Genomic DNA, 21,282 nt, shown 5'->3' with positions numbered 1-21,282 from the left:
CCCCCCTCCCCCCCCCCCCCCCCCGCCCCGCCAGTGGGATGGGGAGGAGAATCAGAAAAAAAAAGTAAAACTTATAGGTTGAGATAAGAACGATTTAATAACTGAAGTAAAATAAACTGTAATACTAACAATAATTAAAAAATACAATAATAATAATAATTGTAATGAAAAGGAATATAATAAAATTTTAAAATAATAATAATTAAAAAATAAACCCCAAGAAAAGACAAGTGATGCACAATGCAGTTGCTCACTACCTGCTGACCGATGCCCAAGCAGCGATCCACCCCTCCTGGCCAACTCCCCCCTAGTTTATATACTGAGCATGACATTCTATGGTATGGAATATCCCTTTGGCTAGCTGGGGTCAGCTGTCCTTGCTATGCTCCCTGCCAGCTTCTTGTACACCAGCTTGCTGGCAGAGCATGGGAAACTGAAAAATCCTTAAGTGAAGTGCTACTTAGCAACAACTAAACAACTAAAAAGTGTGTTATCAACATTATTCTCACACTAAATCCAAAACACACTGTACCAGCTACTAAGAAGAAAATTAACTCTGTCCCAGCTGAAACCAGGACATCTATGTTTTTCTGTTTTTTTCAGTACACTGAAGCAATCTGAATTGAAATTAACCCATTCAGAACAAAATGTTACTTTTTTGTTGTTGGATAGTTGGAAAATTGCAAAATAGAAGTGATTACTTGGATATTTACTTTGCAGAATCTGCATTTGCTATGAAAAAAATTGATGGATTCCTAGCCAGCTGAAAGTAAAATATTGAATAATAGAAAAATGCTGAATATTTTTGGCGTGGTTATTTGGGGTGTGTGTGTGTCTTTATTTTGTTTTTCATTGTTTTAAGTCTTTTGGAAACCTTGAAGTCTCAAAGATGAGGTAATTGGGAAAAGTGATCAATAAAAACAAAGTAAGAGTTGCTGCCTTACCTGAAACTGCCTAAGAGAGAATATAGGAATTAATCACCAAGTGTTGATAATACACTGAAGGTCAGTTTCTCCTAAGCAACATGAGAAGTTATGGGAAAGCTCTGAAGAGATAAAGAACAGATTCTTTCCTGCAGGGATTTTCTAGAAATCCTCCTGTGCTGATGCTTCTAAAATCAGATCTCAAAATTACATGACTTGCTTAGTTTATCTTGTTGGCCTAAAACGTATATTAAAAGCTATTTGATGTTGACCGTCTAAATCAGCCCTCAATTTGGTGAAAGAACGGTTTGGACCCAGTGATGTCCCACTGAGTCTACATTTTAGTTTTTGTCAGGAGAGTGCTTATTATATATTCTCTAATTAATGTGCTTTGATTTGCATTATGGAGCAGTCTCAAAGCATGCAAATAGATTCCATTAGATGAAAACAAACTGGAAGTTGTGCTTCTGGGAATGCACCTATTGTGCTTTACAGTGTGCATTCATTTACAGTATTGGACTAAAGTTAGTATGGTCCAATGGTAAGCCCACCAAAATGTATGTAGCATTGTTATTGAATTCTCAGCACCAAGTGCTTTGCTTTATAGATCAGCTCCTCTTGTGCAGTACTACTTGCTAATGTACATCTAGTGTAAGATACCCAATAAAAACAAATGGCATGTCAAAATTTGTTGTAGTTTGTTTAGTCTAGACCTCAGCAGTACTCCAGGGTGGCCGTCAGCTGTTCTGAATCACAGATACAAGAGCTGCTTATACATTTATTTGGTCCCCTTTCTATCGAATCTGTACAGGTTGCAGTCTGTTTCACAAGGAAAATAATATCCTCATTTTACAAAGGTAGAGAAACTTAACCAAAAATGGTGAGGAAGTCATCTTTAGAAAAGGGAACCGAACCCGGTAACAGCGATCCCCTATGTAGTACTCTAGCTATGGGATGGATTTTTTTTTTATGGAAGCACTACTCTGCTTCTGTACAAGTATGATGGTTCTCTTGTCCATTTACTAGTATTTGTGGGCAAAGATGAAGCTATCACTGAAGTCACAGGAGAAGTGAGAGGAAAATCTTTCTGGACCATAACTGACTTAATAGTTTTATCAATTTGTCAATATTTGTAATACCACCTACATTTCTGAATACTGTTTAGAGCAAAACCACCTTTTTTGGTCTATGCCCTGGAAAAAAACCTTTATCTAATCATGTAAAGAGCATGTGAAATGTATGGTGGTACATGACTTAGATATGTTCAGGATGGTCAGACAACATGTTGTAGTACTAACTGAAGTTTTATTACACGTGAGGTTGATTCTAGAAACAAAGGCATTTAAAACATACAAAGAGACACAATGATTACTGAGCTGCTGAAGAAAAGTGAAGGACGCGGTCAAATACATGTTTACCTGTATCCATAGTAAAGTATTTCTTACAGAGTACTGAAGATGAAGGATTAATATGAAGTCATTCCTTAGATGTGGTTAGTTACAATGTACTACGGAAGAATCTAAAACATGAGGTTGTGGTATAGCTAGTGTCATATTTGTATCTGGTTTGAATTCAGTATTATAACTAACCTAAGCAGTTAGGCTCAGACTTGTGAGACAGGATGCCTTACAGTAGGATGACCAGTTAAATTAACGATACCTAGAGTCCACCCAGGTACCTTCAGTATGCAGGTGTAATTGAGCTACCTTTGGAGCAGCTCCTCTGCTGACAGAGAAAGCATAAAAAACCAAGTCAGTATCAGCATAATGTGCTTGACTAATTTTTGTCAACTTGGGAGCTGCTTTATGGGAAGCTTAGGTGTTCTTGCAAGGGGAGGCAGGGTTCTATATGACGTGAGTCCGACTGCTGGGGAGAATAATAAAGTTGGCCTTTCCAGCATCCATTGTCTGCGTTCCTGAGTGAGCGCCCAGAGAGATACGAAAACATTCCTATGTGTCTTATTTTGGTGTTTCTTATTAATTTCAATTTCTAGGAAGAGTTTTATGGAAAAGAATTGATTTTGGCTGACCGAGAAACGGTGGAACAAGAAGCAGATGGCATTTTAAAAGAAGCTGATGTTTGTGATGTCGCATTTCTTGTAGTTGGCGATCCTTTTGGGTAAGACAAAGCAACATTTTAATTATTGCTGTAGCTTGATCACTCTCTTTTTTTTCAATAGGAAGGAGCCATACTCCATAACTGTAATTCTTTATGGAGAAGCTGCTTTTCAGGCCAGAAGCACGTTTTATGTCTTTGTATATTTTTTCTTGCGTTAAAAAGGTACATGCAATTGTCTGCACTTTATCTTGCTTTGGAGTTTCCTTGCCCAGATATCCCTTATATATAGGAATGTGGACCCTCCAGGATGTATAAATCATTCCTTTAGCAGTCACTTATCGTTTCATTCTCCATGCTAACTTTTATAGAGAATATTTTGTTCCAGGTTTTATCTGCTAACAGAAGAAATTCTAGGATATCGCATAATTAAGAAGTGTGCTATGTTTTGAGAGAGTATTCTTTTAGTTGCTATTTGTACTTATAAACAGCTTTTATGTTGAGTTGTTTTAGAATGAATACTAATTGTTGGTTGTACAGTGCTTCTGCTTTGATATATGCTAGTTTTTAAAATCACTTAGATTGCTATAAATGTCTTCTCATTTTGGTTTATTGAGGCTTTTGTTTCTGCTTTTTATTCCTGCTGAAAAGTATAGTCTTTTTCTATCACCAGAAGGATCTCCTTCTGTCTTTTCATTCAGGCATCATCAATCTGTAATGTCAAGCCATACAGAAGAGCTTTTAGTCTACAGCTGGTGATTTGAGATTTATACCACAGTATTAAGGGGCACAGGAAAAATCAAATCACTGAGCACCCTAGTTGCGAGTGAAAAAATAGAGTGTATGGAAAAAGAGGAGCAGTGTGCACATCTGTCAAAAGCGGATAATTTATGTAAATACATGTTGAAGGGAATTGGTAAGAGAATATTATATTAAACTAGTACTTGTGGGCAGATGATGCTGTATTTCAGAAATATTAATTATACTTTCAATGCATGTCAACATTAAAATTAGGATTCGTGTAGAGTGTAGAGCCATGTTACCTGTACACAAGATGAAAAAAACCAACCTACATGTATTGAAATGCAATTGCTACTTGTAAGCAGTATCTTGATCTGCCTCAGTTATCATTAGTTTCAGTGTCAAAATACTTCAACTCTGATTAACATACTACATCATTGTAGTTGCTTCTCTCTAAATGTTTATGTTCTTAGCTCTTAATATTGCAGCTAGACCTGTTCCTATGCCCACATAAAGCCCTAAGGATTTAGGAGTTCATAAGGTTACTAGGAAAGAGTACTGAATGTTTCTGTCCTAAGAGGAGCCATATGGGAGGAGGATAGAAACCGTGTGACTGCAGCTGATCATAGAGTTTCAAGTATATTTGCAGGTAAGAAGTGTACTTGGCAGCACTAGGAGGTCTCAGGTGTTGGTGGTTAGTGGTTAAAGTGATAGGACAAGCTGTGTCCCTGTCCTTCTTGCTGTTGTTCACTGCAAGCTTTTATCTGCGTGTATGGTAACAGCTATGGATGTGCTAGCAGGAACCTGACAGTCTCAGTAGTATACTGGAAAGCCCACCTTGATCTAGCCTGGTGCTAACATTCATATTACTACTACCCATAAAACTTAAAATCTCTAGCAGTGACAGAAAATACTAGTATAGCTCTGGGTGCAGAGGGCTGACTCTATGAAGCCTTTGCTGGTATTAGCTGAGTGTTCATGAGGGCACTTCTGCTTTTAGCTACAGTCATTATGGACAGATCTATTGGGAGAAGATACTGGCTGGAGCAAATTTCAGTGAATAAAGCCAGCTGATCCCTTAGTCAATATTATCATAACCACAAAATCCTCCAGTGCTTCTTGTCCTGTGTATATGAAGGGAATAATACAAGGCTGTAAAACTAGTCCCTCCTTCTCTTAGAGCAGGCGTTCTTAAATCACCTTTGCTTACGGAAGTCAGGAGCATAGTTTGTTTACTAACCATAGTGGTGTTTTACATCACTTTACTGCATTCTCCTAGGTCTGGGAGCTTGTTTGTATCAGGGTCTCTGATTTCCCAAATTCAGATTCCTCTGTTTTTTTTTCCTCCAGTGAAACTGATTTCTTTTTTAAATGATTGATCCTTGCCCGCTGCTGCCACATTTGTGTTCTGGCCTGAAGCACCTAATCTGCTGATTGGTGCTAGTCAGACGTGCAGTGTCAAGATTATCAGACTAAAAATCAGGGGAATTCTGTTAAAGTAATTCTGAACCAGGCCAGGGTGAAAGCAGTCCTCCTATTTAATTATTCTGATCGGCATATGCTATTTCTTTCTTTGCTTCATTCTTTGGAATGGCCACGCAGAAGTGTGTGGGAACGAGATGGCTAAGGTCATTATTGAGGTTTGGTAAATTTAGGCAACAGGCAGATGCATTTTCATATTTCACATAGAAAGTGGAGTGCCTAGTATGTATGTAAGCATACATGCAAGCAAGATACATATGTAAACTTTGTTGCAGTTCAAAGATTTGCTGGATCTGTATATACTTAGCATTTTAGAAGGACCCTAATCCCAACTGTGTTTACAAGCCCAGTGATTCTTGCACCAGTCACTGCAAGGTGTTTATTGACCATTAGACCTGGAGCCAAATTTAGCTCAGTTCTAAGCTTAACTAGAATTTTCTTAATTATTTCATAATAAACTTGATCACTCAAACTTAGGCATTGTTAATTTGAGTAATTTGGCTTAAATATTATGACAGTTGATTTAGTCTAAGGATGTTTTTTCTAAGTACTGCATGCAGTTTACCTTAGTCTGTTCAAAGTTCTTGTCTGAGTGTGTTGCTTTCCTGGCATGCACTGGTGCAGATAGGAGAAGGCCTGGCTGTGTAGCGAGTAAGGAAATATTCGAGTTTTGTTGAAGTTGCCAAATAGAGTTGACCTTCACAGTTCAACAGATGTCCAACAGACACCTGCAGAAGACAAAGGATAAATGGAACTTTCCTTTTCAAGTACTTGCCAAAGCTACTTTAAAAAGCAACAATTGTGTTGGTGTTACCGTTTTAATTATGCCAGAAAGCTTCAAAGAACCGTAACATACTGAGAGTGCCTGTATTTTCAGCTAGGGAAGATGACATATGGAAGCCTTATTGGAGTTTTTACTTTCCCATAACAATTAGTCAAGTTATTGTTGCCCTTTTGGCACCTCTGCATTACCCTAGTTGTGACGAGTTTAACTTGACTTTCAAAACAAACTATAATGCTAGTAACACTTGGTCACTTTATCTTTTCAATCTTTAATTCCTTTCTTTTCTTAACACAGGGCCACAACGCACAGTGATTTAGTACTACGTGCAGTAAAATTGGGGGTTCCGTACAAGGTCATTCATAATGCTTCAATAATGAATGCAGTGGGCTGCTGTGGCTTACAGGTAACATTTTTGTATATATGCCATTCCACAACTGCTAAACTCAGAATTGGTGAGCTCTTCTACTGCTGTAGCAGTGCACCTTGCAATCTGAAGTTTGAAGATCTGTAGCAACCATACACTTCTGTTGTCAGAATTTGTTAACACTTTTCAGCGTGCTACCTGTCAGCAAAAGTTCCTTTCGATGAGCGCATGTGAAAATGAATAGTAGCACTTCTATTCTTCTCTGCCCTCTAACCTCCCTCTGCCCCAGGAGACTTTGATATTTAAGTTATTTTACAGATAAAACTTTGCTCGTGTTGGCTTCCTTCTACTACTGATGGTCACCTGATTTTTTTTTTTATTTTAAAAAATTTATAAATTTATAAATTAAGTTTATTCTTAAATTAGGTTGTTTTCCTGTTGAGAAATGTGCTGGTCTTGTCATAAAAGGGATACATGCACAAGCCTGTCTATATGCCCAACTCAGATCATAACTAATTCTAAAATCTTGTATATGATGCATTCTTTCTCTCTGAGATTGACCTGTCTTCACTTTCTACCCACCTGCTGAGAGAGGAGGGATTTGCCGAGCCAAGAACTAGAAGAAGAAATGACAGGTTTTGTGCTTCTTTAATGGCTAAAGTAGAAAAGGTCTAGTGTCCCCCAAGAAAATACTTCACTACTTCCTTTTACACATGTATAGGTCCATTATTACTTTTACTGCATGAAAAACGTTACGGCAGTGTATGTATCATAGCTAATCACATATAAATTAGTTGAAGCTTCCCCCTCTTCTTTTCATTCATTACTTTAACATAGAACCTGCCCTCTTAAGGTTCAGAATGGTTCCCTGTGTATGGGAACCCCTAAATCAAGCTCTCACATTACCAAAACCAAAAGCAAGCACAGGAATGTAAGTGTACTACAGACAAGAGGTAAGGGTTTGAACAATAAGTTTTCATCACTGAAGGAGGAAGCATTCCTCCCTAGCTTAACATGAAAGAACACCTTTTTTTTAATTTCAGCGAACAATTGACACCTTCAAATTTACACTGACAAACTCCAGTAGCCTTATTTCAATGCTGCCCAGCAGCAGAAAATCTGTTGCAATAAGTTGGGTATTATCTCTGGCTTTGATCACATCTGAATGGTTTAGAAATGCGACTGCCCTGTCTCATGTGGCAGTTCAGCAGCACTGCATTGACACCTGTTCTGAGATACGAATGCTAATGCTAAAGGGAATGCAGGACAGGATTCACATTCTTTATAATTCTTTCTGTGAGCTCTTCCTTAGTGATACCTGCCTATTGCTGTAAGACTTCGGCAAAATTATCTTTTAGGAAGGAAATAGGCTCCTTGGTGTCTAAAATCTACATGTACAGCAGACAGATGGCAGCTGTTGCATGACTGCACTTACTGGGGCAGGTAACACAAGAGTTGAGGCCGGGGCTCACTCTTTCCCCTTTTCGCTTCATGGTGGTACAAAGTTTGCTTCTGCTGTCAAGCTGTTGAGAAGTGGTTTCTGCTACCTGCTATCTTTTTACTGTTCTTGAACGTTCATTAGGAAGGAAGATGCAAGGCTTACATTCCCAAAGAGACCAGGTGACTAAGTTTTCTGGAAGTTTGCTTCCCCCACAACGCCAGGTAGGCATAGGAAGGAGGAATATAGAGCCTCTAGGTTAATGGAAAACAAGAGCAGAAAACTAACTGGGAATATATTGCAAACAGTCCATAAGGTTTTTCACATACACAGAGTTTTGGAGATTAGTTTACTATTTCCTTATCCCATGCTGAAGGGAACAGACCGTGAAGGAAATATGATGTTATTCACTATGGCATTAGTCCCCTTTTCCATTCTGGCTTGGGAGGGGCTGCCTTCTCATAATTCAACATTCCTGTTGTTGTATAAAGCATTTTAGGAAATAGTGATCATATTGTATTACTGGACAGACTATAACCAACTGTGTGTTTAACTCTTCATTGCTCCTTGTAGGCATAACAGCAAGTGAAGGGTGTCTTACAAAAAAGTAGCCTGTGGTTTAATTAGAGTTGTGGTGGAAGTTTGTAATTTCTTTCAACAGTCTTTACATTCATGGCTGTCTCCTGCCATCAATTTAGTTTTGGAGTTACTGTGTTTCAGACTGCAAAGTTGCTGTCAAGTATAGTAGGGATTCCTCTTTTGCTTCACCACAGAAAAGGCTTGGCTTTTTTTCTTGTTTTAATCTGATTGTGATACAAAACCTCTTTCTTTCTTACTAGAGAAAAACAGGAAACACCTTTATACGCTGTTCTGAAAGCCATATGCGTAGTGAGCTGTAAATTCTGATTAGTAAAATGCAGCTATGGCCCAGTCTGTTCACAAACAAACGTGTCGCTTGTCATCAGAGCAATATTTCTGTGCAGTCAACAACATTCTGGTAGTTGTGCATTTTTCCTGTACAGCAGTGAGTTACTGAAGTCAGTAGAGCAGTAGTGATGGTTTGTCACCTTCAATTCATAGATATATTTCTTGCCAAATTGCAAAGAAGGGTGAATATATATTTTCAAATACTTTATTTTTTACTGTCTTGCCCATTTAACAGAATAAGTGCAGCTGTTCTGAAAGCTGCACAGGTGAAGATTGTATTTGTACAAAGAACAGGGTGGTTTTTTAGTTTTGAAAATTAAACTTTTTGAACTTCTAGGAAGCTCTCACAGATTGATGCAATGAGCTATAGCTGTTGAAAGCAGGGGATAGTGTAACTTAGCAAAGCATTAGTCTGACTGGGCGTAAGGCTCTATGACTTGCTGTGGCTCCCTCTTTTACACTGTTCTTGCTGTACTTCACTGTGTCAGATTTTTATTTTCAAGGCTGAGGAACATCTCTTCCCTCAAAAACAAATGAACACTGCCAAGGGGGAGAAGCCAGGAAAAGTACCTGTGTCTGAGTGCCTCTTAGCTCATTCTTTGCAGGTTCACCTCTCTTGCCTGGAATCTGACATGTAGGTATGTTGATCACCGACTCTTGTTGTAGTGGGGAACAACCACCGGTGAAGAAAGTCATCAGTTTGGTATCTGGGCACACTGCCAGGGAAGTCAGGAAGAGGGGACAGAAGTCCCCAGGGGAAGGCCAGAATTCTCAGAGAGCACTTTTAGTGGGTGGTAACCAGTGAGACAGTTCAGCTTTCCTCATTAGCAGCTGCTCTTAGTTCCGTAGCTTTGGAAAGCTGAGTATTTTAGCTAACAGGCTTACCTCTGTTTTACCACTGCTCAGCTACCCTGTGAGCAAGACATTGCCTTGGCTCTATCTGACTAGGATTCAGCATTGCAGGCTGAGAACAAAGGGAGAACCTAGACTGACTTCCATGGCTTTATCTGCACCCACACTCAGTTTTTCAGAATAGGGCTGATCGCTAAGGCTTTTAGCCTTAGAATAAATAGGCAGAAAACTCAGGACCTCTAATTTACGCCTTTTTCCTTCCTTCCTAATCTGCATGACATCTGGGTTAGTTTAGGAAGGTCACTGGCCAGAGTGGTGCTCTCAGGCCAGAATCCTCTCTGACCCAGTTCTGTTAACATATCTTTGAGGCAGCAGTATGGATGGTCAAACACATGAGGAAGACTCTGCATCATACTGACCTGTTGTGCATGTGAAGGAAAGATGCAACTTGAAATGGCTTGAGATAATGGTATTACTGTAAAAAAGGAGGATTGAGGACTAAAGGGCAAAGCTGGAGGCAAGCCATGGGATGAGAAGCATTTACTTTATATTTTGGTAGGGTAGCTAGGTAAAAAACATGTGGCAAAGACGTGCCTTTCTTTTGAGACATACCCACTTTCCACCTGAATAGCTTCAGAACAAACATCTGCATGTCCCCTTGTTTCTTTCAGTGACTCATCTCGATTTTTTTTTTTGTTTGCAGTCCAGTTAATTCTTGTAAGACAATTATGGTTATAAAATAGTTTTGTCTTTTCACTACTAGCTGTTCACTTAAATGCAAAAGCAGTGCTTACTATGTTATTTTTGAGTCTTTACTGAACAGGTGAGTACATTTTTGGTGTCAAGCAGAAGAATATTACTTATAGATAAGGAAGCTGAAAGATGCTATCGTTACTTGCTGTGCTCATAGTCAAATAGAAAACCTGTAGTAGCTGCAGGAGCAGAACCTCTGAGTTCCACTCTCTCTCTGTGCCCTAATCTTCAAAAATGCTCTTTTTTCTAATAGGAGGGGTTCTTCGCAAAATGTTTTTTTTTTCACTGACAGTTAAAACAAACTGTTTTCCGTTACTGGTTGGTTTTCTCCTTTACTACCAGCTTCTGAGCCTTTTAGATGTTGGCATTTGTTTCTCAAACCAATTAAAGGTTAAATCAGTGCTAGTGACACTACTTCATTACTCACAATTGCTGTTCAACTTAGTGCCATTTGTCACCAGCAAACATGACCCAGAAACATCAATTTAATCAAAATAGTTTTTTTTCTCAATTTATATATCTTCGTTTCAGATTAGTAACCCAACCGACCAGGGTGGGAAGGAATGATTGTTTGATATTGCTGGGAAGAGTCTTGTGAGGTTATTAAAGATAAGGTGATATTATCTTGGAGGGAAAATCCTGTCCTGTTCAAGTTTGCTTGGAGTTTGAGTCTTTTGATAGCTGAATTTTGCTCTGCTTGTGGGGTAGCTATTTCCTAAGTGCTGATACAAGAGGCAGCTAAGAGAAAAATGTGTTCTTTCCTTCAGCTGCTTTTATGTGATTTGTCTCAGCTGCCTCCTGAAGACTGCGATCACGTGGAGTGGGCTTCCCTCAGCCAAGCATCCTTTTCTTCGCAGTTCCTTTCTCTCTGGCATGTACTAAAGGCGACTGGAGGTTTTGGGGACAGTTAAGCCAATCTGTTGGCTTGCAGTACAAAAAGGAGTCATAGCCCTGTGTGTGTGGATGGTAAAAACTTTCAATTTTATGTGAAGGCTCTCATGAGAGGCATTCAAAGTTGCTAAAGGTCTGTGGTACTAAATAAGATAGTGTGAAGGGCTAGAGCTAGGCTTGTGGTTGTTTCATGTGATGAATTACAAGTAAAAATGAAGTTTGACTGATTCTTGCTACCTCTTTGTTGATGATTGTCCTACTTCCTAAGCTGTTCTCTGGCAGTAATATGTAATATAAAGAACAGCAGGAGCCCTTTAATCTGATGTATATCGTCTGGAGGGTTGTTAACTGGTTACAGAGGATAAGGGGAAAAAATCTGACTTGTTAGGTTTCTTGTTTTGAGGATGAATGTTACATAGCATCACATCAAAACACTTACGACAAGGATAAACAAAACATGTCTTAGCTTTTCTTTGTATGTTCATTGGGATTTATCAAGAGCAACCTGGGATAATGCAAGGTGCTCTGTGGTCTCCAAATTCCATTGAGGAACAGCCTTAGGAGAAAAAGCCTCTTGGTGTCTGTCAGTGGGATGTGATCAGGCTGTGCAGTATCTTCATTTGCAGAACATACCCGTCCTGTGAGGACTATCATCTGCAGTGTAACCTGTGACCACCTCAACACAGAACATTGCTGAGTAGCGTTTCAGTCCTACAGGGTTTACAGGCATTTGCATGTGTATACAGGTGCCAAGTCTGAAAAATGTAATGATTAGACTCCTTTTTACCTTCTTCCCCTGACGCATATCCAGTTCTGAAGCTGTTTGAAATTTTAGGAGAGAAGGTAGGCTCGTAAGTGAAGAATTGCTTTGTCACCGTTGCAGCTGATACAGCAGTAATTCTGGGAAAGATGCTGTAAAAATAAATGTCTGCATTTTGAAATTTTTACTTCTTGGTTTCTCTGCAGCTGTTGCCCTACTGACCTTTAATATTATCTTGCATCTTCTCTCCTGCTTGCTTTAGTACTTTTTAGAGGGCTTGGGGGATCTTCCTTTTTTAATTTCCCTATTTAGTCTCAGCTTGTTCCTTCTTTTTATGCCCTATATTTTTGTGGTGATTAGCCACACCAGTATTTTAAGTGAGGACTGTTGATCTGGACAGCTTCAGGTGTCTGATGTCATTCAGGCTGGCCATTAACGGAGTTGTTCAGTAGTTTCATTGAAATTTCGCTTGCGTGCAGGCTTTCCAAGCTGAGATCATGGTACAGCACTTTTTCTTTCATTGTTTATTCTGGCCTCTCAGTTAGTAATCAATTCTGCTTATATAAACAACAAATAAGAAGTATCATTAACAGAAGGGTTAAAAATACTAACTGAAAACAGGCACCTCAGTACCAAAAGTTGTCAGACATTCTTTCATATTATGTGTGTAAATAAAATAGGAGGTTCAGCTTGTTCTGAGGCGATGAAAGTGTGAGTTGAAGAACAGCTTTCTGCAGTGTTTTGTGAGAGGCAGAAAACTCGAGCAGACAGAGCCTCGGAGTAGAGTTCTGGCTTCGTTTCCTGACTTCAGCTATTGCATTGCAAAATTTAAGTGAACAAAGCTTTGCTTAAGCCAATTACTACTTGGGCGGGGGGGAGGGGTATTTCCAAAGACAGAGGTCTTTCAAAATGACCTTTTGAAATTTTTCTGTGAAGTTTTTGAGCATTAGGGAGAAGGTAAGAAGGTTAGTTTCCAAGCTGAGAGCACGAAATGTCTGTCCAACCATTTCACTGAGCTCCATTGAAATTCTGGCACTTTTGTGCCTGAGCAGAATGTAGGCACTCTAACAAATCTGATGATTAGTGCAAGTGTGATGCTTGAGATGTTTTAGCTTCTACAGAACAGATCTTGCCTGCTCCTGGACCCCAGCTGCTTAATGTGGAGTGCAGCACACAGAAGACTGATGTGAAACCTCATTTGCTGTTGCCTCTCCTTAAAGCTGTGCCAGCAACTGTAGAGCATGATCGTTTCACTGAAAATATACAGAGCTCTTCATTGTCTTACTAAACTTCTTAACAATCTCAAAGCATGACATTAATCCTTAGTTGTGTTGTAATACACCTTGGTTAACAAACGTGTCATTTTTATTCCAACAACAAGCATGATTTCTGGAATTTTGGGGCCCTATTCAGTCCGTTATGGCTGATGGAAAGAATTTTTTTTAATTTCAGTGGGTTCTGGCTCCAGTGGACCTGCTGTCCACTGTAACTGCTGAATCCTTAGGATAGTAATGGAACTTTCGGTATTTACTGCTCTCTCTGCAGCAAGGCTTTTCTTCAAAGTCTGATACTTCATGCTAGATTTCAAGAGGTAGAAATTAGAACATAGCACAGGAAACTGTATTAGGAACAAACTGAATCTGCATGAGGTACAGGTTGAGAGTTAAAAATGTAATCTGATGCAGTTATGTGCTGCTGCTTTAATGCAGGCTTGCTGTGGTGGAAGAGCAGTGCCTATGTTTGCATAAATGTCAAATGTCCGCAGAGATCAAATGCTGAATGAGAAAGAAATACTTGTTTATGTCTGTAGAAGTGCTTGTAAGGTAATTGGTTACAAGTAGTCAAGCTCAATAGGAGTATCGATTTATTGCTTCAGTTTCCCAGCATTCATAGATTGTTGGTGTACCAGAAAGTTTCCAGAGCAGTACTTTCCCCTCTTTAATTTAAAGTAAAAATATGTGCATATTAATTCTAGGAAATCTATTCTTTAGAAGTTTAATTAGTAGAGGGGTATAAGTTTCAAAGGCATTTCTAGGAGGTTAGTAAATATGCCCCATTCCATCTTGTTGGTGTAGAAGCTACTTCTGTGCTGTCCAGGTGCTGAGATAACAAGTGTGGGTCTTTGAGACTGTAATTACAGTTTTCTATGATACCATTACTTCATGAAGATATTCTGAAGTTATTTCTACTGAATAGACAGGCCATTTCTGACAAAAATGTTTTATTCTTTTTGGACATTCAGACTTCAGTTTTAATGCAAAACTTGGTACACAAAGGACAGATTCAGTGAATCTGACTGGCAGTGCTTGCACAAAAAGGATAACTTGCTTCTTGTTGGCAAAGATGATGGAGAATCTTTGTAATGATCAATGGAAAAGAGAAAAATAACAATCAGAACAAGTGCTGTAGGGTATAAAGTTGAATGCCCAACTTGTTTTTAATATGTGGCAGAGTGGTTTAAAAGATCTGATTCCCAACAAAATACTTACCAGATAGTAACATTTTGCCCACTTCTGCACATCCATTTCTTTGCTAAAAGGCAGAGGTGGAAGTTTGTCTCCTTCAGGTTATCAAAATGCCAAAGAGACTCAGATGAGATTTGAGGTTAATTGAGGCCACTTTCTGTACTGAAGGAGGGCTGCTGCTTTTGGGAAATGACTGCAGTGGCCTTCAGGTGGCAGATGGTAAGCTAGCTAGTTAGGTTGGTACTGGACATTTCAGCAGTTGTTGATGACTGAACGTATACTACCAATGAGATTAAAGGTTAACTTGCTCCCAGATGCTCTAACATTGAAGGGGGGAGAAAGAGAAACTCCTTGTTCTAATAGTTTTTCTTCAGATTTGGTACAAAATGGAAAGAGTTCTAGCTAGCCACATGAAAAATAGGCAAAACATAGCTTGTTTTTTTTCTCTCTCTAGAACACAGCCTTGAAACAGTTAACAAGTTACATCAGGAGCAATTCATTTGGTTTAACCTATATTTAGCATACTGGAAGAACCTTTAGGTTGTGAAATGTACACTGTGTGTTCTTGTCCTTGTGCTAGAATGAAATATTCAAAAGAGGAAACTTTTTCAGTAATATTCCAGGAACCTTTGAATAAATGCTCTTCCTCTCAGCATGAATGGTTAAAATTTGAGCTTTTGGTCCCTTGAAAACAAACATGTTTCTGCTTTGATTCAAACTCTACTCTGCCAGCGTAAAGGAGTTAAAACCGCAACCTAATGGCACAGTAAAATAAGTATGTATAGGGAAATCCCCACATGGCACAGAGCTGCTTTTAGGTAGGGTCCTCTTCTCTGCTAACAGCACACACAGTGCCTTCTGTAGTGGGCTTGGAAAAGCAGTTTTTCATTCCAGGTTAACAGAGAAAGTGGGGAGGTTAGTCCATATAGCTGTGGCTTCTCTGGTAGGCTTGAGCAGACAGAATATTGGCAAGCTGTAAAATCTATCTATCTGGGATGGCCCCATTCCAGAGCTGAAATGACCAAAATTGATGCATGGTTTTGCCCTTTTTCAAGTTGGTTACAAAAGCTTCCAAGCCAAATGCTGCCTTACGTTACACACGACTTTTGCTTTTGCATCACTGGAAATGATTGGCAAGACTATTGCTTCAAATGTCTTCACCAAGATTAGGGACTTACAGTAACAGTGTTAAGATTGAGAATAAAATCAGTGAGGATGTTTGACCTAGAATCTGCTAGCAATATTCTTCTTACCATATGTGCATAAAAAATGTTGCATATCTCTGCTTCATGTACAATCTGTCCCTGTCTTCAGATCTTCATATCCACTGTCTCTTTAGACTGTAACTTCTTTTTCATGATACAGCTTTCATCTGCAGGAAAGTGCTGTTTTAATACAAATACTACTGTATTAGTAGAATCAAAACATTGTAAGTATTATGGCATTATTAGAAGTTGCCTAGCCTTAACCAAAATAAGAAATAATAAGTAATAATTTTGGTGCTAATCTTACAAAATTTTTGCCTTTAAAAGGACTTCAGAATTAACTAAGAAAGAATAGAAGGTAGATTGAAAGTTAGTTAATATCCATTGGAAAGGTGAATGCAGAGATAGGTAAAAACTTTACAGGTAGTTCATTAGTTGTTCTTTAACGTGCTTTACTGTTTGGAGAGTAAAAGAACAGCACATCTCTATTATGAAGAAGAAAAAACAGTTCACTATGGATTTTGTTAAAAAGAAAGGAGGGAATGCAACGGAATGCACTAAAACCAGGCAAGAGAGAGAACAGCACAGGGCAGCCTTTTTAGAAGAAAGCATTATTTTTAATGCGATGTTTTGTTACGGATCTATGAAAGAGCAAACTTAAGCATCTTATAGGAGACTACTCTCCCTGTGGTATGAAACTTCTTTCTTAACTAGGCTGAGGACTTTTCAGTGCTGCCAATTGTTCATGGTTTTCATAGCATTTTATTGCATGCTCTACTTTTTTTTATTGTGTATACGTGTTACTGCATATGCTTTGTTTTACAGTTGTACAGTTTTGGAGAGACAGTTTCTATAGTTTTCTGGACAGATACGTGGAAGCCAGAAAGCTTTTTTGACAAGATCAAGAAGAACAGGCAGAATGGAATGCACACACTGTGCTTACTTGGTAAGCAGCAGCTACCCTGGTTCCTTAGCTACCATCTTCCGCAGCATCCAGAGACAATAGTGGTAGCATTAGATGAAGTCTGTGATTAAACAAATATTCTTACCTAACATGTATCTTTGAAAATATACCAAAAATTGGAACGTTAGTATACATGTACCTAGAGTCAGTTCAGCCACTGTTCATGCTACAGCAGCCAGGAATTTTTTAATTCCTCTTCAGAAAATCCGTAAGAAATGATGCCATTGTAGAAGTCAAGTAAGAGCAGGAGGCCCATATTTGCTCTAAAGATCACTGTGATTTTAAGCTAGATCTAGCTCGGGATCCAGTCAGATTGCAGTGACTAGCAGCTATCTTAAGACTGAATTAGGTTAGAGCTCAACACATTTGACTTTCTGGGGAGCTGAATCATACATTTAACCACATTTCTATTTTGTAACGTGACAGTCTTTTTTCTAAATTATGTTATCTAAGGATGCTTTGGCAAAAGGTGATTGTCATGTGAGAAGCTTCAGTGGTGTAAAAAATCCTTGCTGATCATGGGGCTGGAACGGAATACTGCTCCCACCTGACCACTGTCCCCAGGCTCTCCCATGGTGCCATCTGATCTTTATCCTACCCAACAATCCTCAGCTGAAAGCCACTTTTTGAGTAACTCTACTAGTCTAGGTAACTCCTTAAAGATTATGGAACTGCCTGCATATAAACTATAAGGCACTTGCATATTTGTGTATATATATATATATACACACCTTTCTGTATCATCTTTTAGACGCAGCTGGGATCTCTCAGTGCTGAATAGTGTTTTGAGTAAAAACAAAGTCTGTGGTAACTGGAGGATCCTGAGCAGGAAACAATTTAAATGTTAAGCATCACTGCACATCAGACTTTCCAATGCCTTGAAACTTGTTTTCAAAATTCACTGAAAATCAGAATTCTGATAATTTGTTTTAAAGAAAGATGACTTCACAGGTGTTTTAAACAAGGGTTATTACAACTATATGTTAAAACAAAGTATTCTTTAGGTATTTTGTATAATCATTTCTACAGTCTCCCTTTTTAATTTTTTTTATACAGTAGCAAGAGTGTATACATTTTGAAACCTTAAAATTGCATTATAAATCTCATGTTTTGGGGACAGTTGTGGTACCTGAATCTAATTGTAGCTCACAGCTGAAAACTACCAATTTCCAAATTAATTCTTCCCTTAATACTACTTGGTCAGTGTGGTATGTATTGATTGTTTATCCAACTAGTCTAGATTACCAGATAAGCAAATGTGAAATAAAAAGGTTAGTGCTGATGAACTTCTGAATTCAAAGTGACTTCATAGACAGATAAGCAATTTGGTAAACTGTGCACTAATAACCTTGCAGGCTTGCATTTTAAACCGAGTTGATTGTATAACTTAAGCAATACTTTTTTTTTAAAATCAAGATTAAAAATGTATCCAGCTTTCACTATAATAATATTTTGAGGGCATTTGAATATAGATATAATGTTCGAATGCCTCTTAGAGAAATTGTGGTCAATTAGAGTTTCATAAAATTGCAGATGTGCAGAGTCTTACCTGACCCCTTCTGTATTTTATTTTCGTCCAAATCCTTTTTTTTTCCCCCATAAAAGAAGATTGTTCTAAATTTTGATTGGGACAGAAAGGAAGTGCTAACGAAAGTCATGTTCCTGCACTGCAGTGATGCAATCACTGTTGATCAGTCACACTGTTTTACCTTATGTGACCACAATGTACTCATAATTTAAGAGTAGTCCCAATGCCCTGGTGTGCTTAAACATGCTGTCATTTAGCTATCCTGTGGTAATATGCCTGCGATTTCTACACTTAGCAGCATTTTTATTTGTCTGTGTTGCTCTGAAATCTGTGAAACTTGCCCTATCTTTGGGTAAAATCACATGCATAAATCACAATACTTTGTGATTAACTAACATGAAACAGTAGTATGTAATCCATATTCCTTTTTTCTGTAATAGCTAAAATGCTGTTATAAAGTTTATAGAATCTGCTAATTAAATTAAGCTTTACCTACATAGAAGACTAAGTGGGAAGTTTGTAGGGAACCTGCGTTTTAATATCTGTTTTATTCTACAGATATTAAAGTGAAGGAGCAGTCTCTGGAGAATCTAATGAAGTGAGTCACCATTTTGAAAATATATAGAAACACAGTGTATTTACAAAGGGTTTTTTTGTACAAGGAACAAAGGTGCTTTGCCCATAGTCTAATACTGAACTTACCTGCCTTCTCCTCTTGTACTTCTCAGTAGCCACAGTCTTTTGTTTCTTACAAGGAGTGGAACTTTTTTTGTTCATTACAATAGGACCTGGCTTTATTTACAGTAACTGAATGAAGTTGCAGCAGAGCATAATCTTTTCTCTGTTGCTGTGAGAAGCATTAAGTCAGAATGGGGTAAGCTTTCCGCTTGACAAATGAAGTGTTATTTTACTACTGTTCTGTCCCATCCTGGAATAGATTAAGAGCTGAAATAGTGTTCTGAATTCGTTCTTCCTTACACTGGCTAGAAACAGTGTGAAGTACTGAATACACACCACCCTTTTAACAGCTAAATAAGCAATATATGGAAAATGCTCTTAAGTTCATTTAACTGTATTCAAAAAGGCTCTTGCCACATCTTAATCATCTCCCTGCAATCTGTATGTTTTGATAGTGGCAATTATAGATGGTTACTTTATACGCATGCTGCAACTCTGGTCTAAATTAACATTTGTAAAGTCTCACAGTATCGTTGAGGTTTGTTTATTCTGGAGTTTCAAAATAAAATCTGCTTGACTCCACAGTTGGCAAAGAAAGCAGCATTTAATTTAAGAATATATTTCTGGTCTGTAATCATCTGTCTACAGGGCATTTGACAGAAAAACAGTAGTTTGCCCTTGAATTTAAGTCTAATGCATCTTTCAGGAGTAGCTGCAAAACCTGCATATTGCTTCCAGCAGCTGAATTTGCTTTTAAGACTCAAATGATCTGCCAGCTGGAGGCCCTGCTGTTTCACAGGTGTGGTGAAAGCACAAGAGACTTCTGTCTTCCTTAAAAATTGCATTCTTGTCTGTTTAAGTTCAATTTGCTGGTCTAGACGTTTCTTGAAATAAACTGTAAGATTGCTAGGGATAATGAAATGGGTTATATGTGAAATTTCTCTACTTTTCTTTCCCTGCAGAGGAAGAAAGATTTATGAGCCACCACGCTACATGAGTGTGAATCAAGCTGCAGAACAGCTTCTTGCCATCATTCAAAACAGGAGGCTCCAAGGAGAAGAACCAGGTACTATTACTGCAGTGTTTCTATCTGCTACTACCCCTCTCAAGTCACACTTATTGATGAGCCTCTGAACTCTACTCTCTTCCTCTTAATCTTAGCATTCTCTTGCTCTGCAGTGGAATTGGGCTGCCTTAAATCCTAGTCACAAGATGGACCTGGCAGAGCTTGAACATAGTGTAGTTCAGTGAGCACAGATGAACGAGCACTAGTGGCTCCTGGAGGTTCAGTCAAAGCCTCAGTTTGGTAACCCTGTGCTGTTTCTATCCATCTTTAACTATGAGCTCTTTGATCCATTAGAGTTGCAAGAGACAGAAGGATTCTGATCAGTCAAGCTTCAAAAATCTCTGCTATGTTTTATTTAGACTGGTCACACTCTGCTCTACATGAATACCAGCATGAATCTAGGTTAACCCAACAATGCACAACTGTTGGCCTTGAATTCTTAACAGTAGTCAAGAGCAAAATGAAAGATGTTTAGAGACCAAGGGTGAAATCATAGCAGCTATAAAGATGACTCAGTTGTGTCACAGAAAAATTCTTTCTAACAGAAATTAATCTAGCTATATTCCTCCTTTAAAAAGTTTATTCCTTAAATACTATTAAAATGAAAATCCTTTCATTTTATCCTTTATATAGAATGAATCAGAAGCAGCAATTTCCTCAAAGTGAATACAATTCCTGAATGCATTTCATATTCTACTTCTGCTGCCTTCCCATTCTTGCTTTTAAACATCCCTAACATACAGCTTTATTTTCTTTCTAGGCCAGCCCAATGATTTATTAATTAGAGGTTTAAGAAAGCAGTGTTAGGGTTTAAGTGTTTTGAGTACTTTTTCCTTTATGATAGGACCATTAGTCAATAAATTAAGCATTTAATCTTCTTTCTTACAGAAGTTACTGAAAACACAATTTGTGTTGGCCTTGCACGTGTGGGTGCTCCGGATCAGAAGATTGCTTCAGGGACACTACATCAGATGTCCACAGTGGAATTAGGCGGTCCACTACATTCTTTGATTGTTACAGGCACTATGCATCCTCTGGAATTAGAAATGCTTAAGCTTTTTACTGTAGATAGTTCCAGTTTTGAAAATAATGCATTTCAAAGGACCGCTTAAATAAAAATGAGGCATTTAGATTTTTATTCCATCTTTAATTTCATGACATCATAAAGTTATTCCTGTGAATATTTAGAGCTTGTGTAAGTGCAGTTAGATTGTATGTTGCTGCAAAAGACAACACTGTAGGAACACGGACATGCTTTTAGCTGAGGCTACAAACTGCAAGCTGTACCTGCTGGTATCAGCTTCTAACATGTAGATGCCTCCAGAAACCTTTAAACCTTGAAAAACCCCTTTGTCTGACTCAGTCCATTGACATCTACATCAGCCTTAGCTTGATGACTAGGATAA

At 38.4% G+C, this 21,282-nt stretch overlaps 1 protein-coding gene across 1 annotated transcript in view; it reads left to right on the top strand.

Annotated features, from left to right (window-relative positions):
* Positions 1-21,014, top strand: part of DPH5 (diphthamide biosynthesis 5) — a 22,216-nt gene extending 1,202 nt beyond the window's left edge. Inside the window, exons 2-7 of the mRNA XM_010563626.1 lie at positions 2,917-3,041; positions 6,280-6,388; positions 16,466-16,586; positions 18,691-18,730; positions 19,773-19,876; positions 20,765-21,014. Coding sequence (XP_010561928.1) covers positions 2,917-3,041; positions 6,280-6,388; positions 16,466-16,586; positions 18,691-18,730; positions 19,773-19,876; positions 20,765-20,988 — 723 coding nt within the window. The 3' untranslated portion in view covers positions 20,989-21,014. The remainder of the gene's footprint in view (positions 1-2,916; positions 3,042-6,279; positions 6,389-16,465; positions 16,587-18,690; positions 18,731-19,772; positions 19,877-20,764) is intronic.
* The last annotated feature ends 268 nt before the right edge of the window (positions 21,015-21,282 follow it).

This window comes from Haliaeetus leucocephalus, unplaced genomic scaffold (genome assembly GCF_000737465.1).
Source record: "Haliaeetus leucocephalus isolate CR32 unplaced genomic scaffold, Haliaeetus_leucocephalus-4.0 Scaffold172, whole genome shotgun sequence".
Classification (NCBI taxonomy): Eukaryota; Metazoa; Chordata; class Aves; order Accipitriformes; family Accipitridae; genus Haliaeetus; species Haliaeetus leucocephalus.
This window is presented reverse-complemented; position numbering and strand designations above follow the sequence as displayed.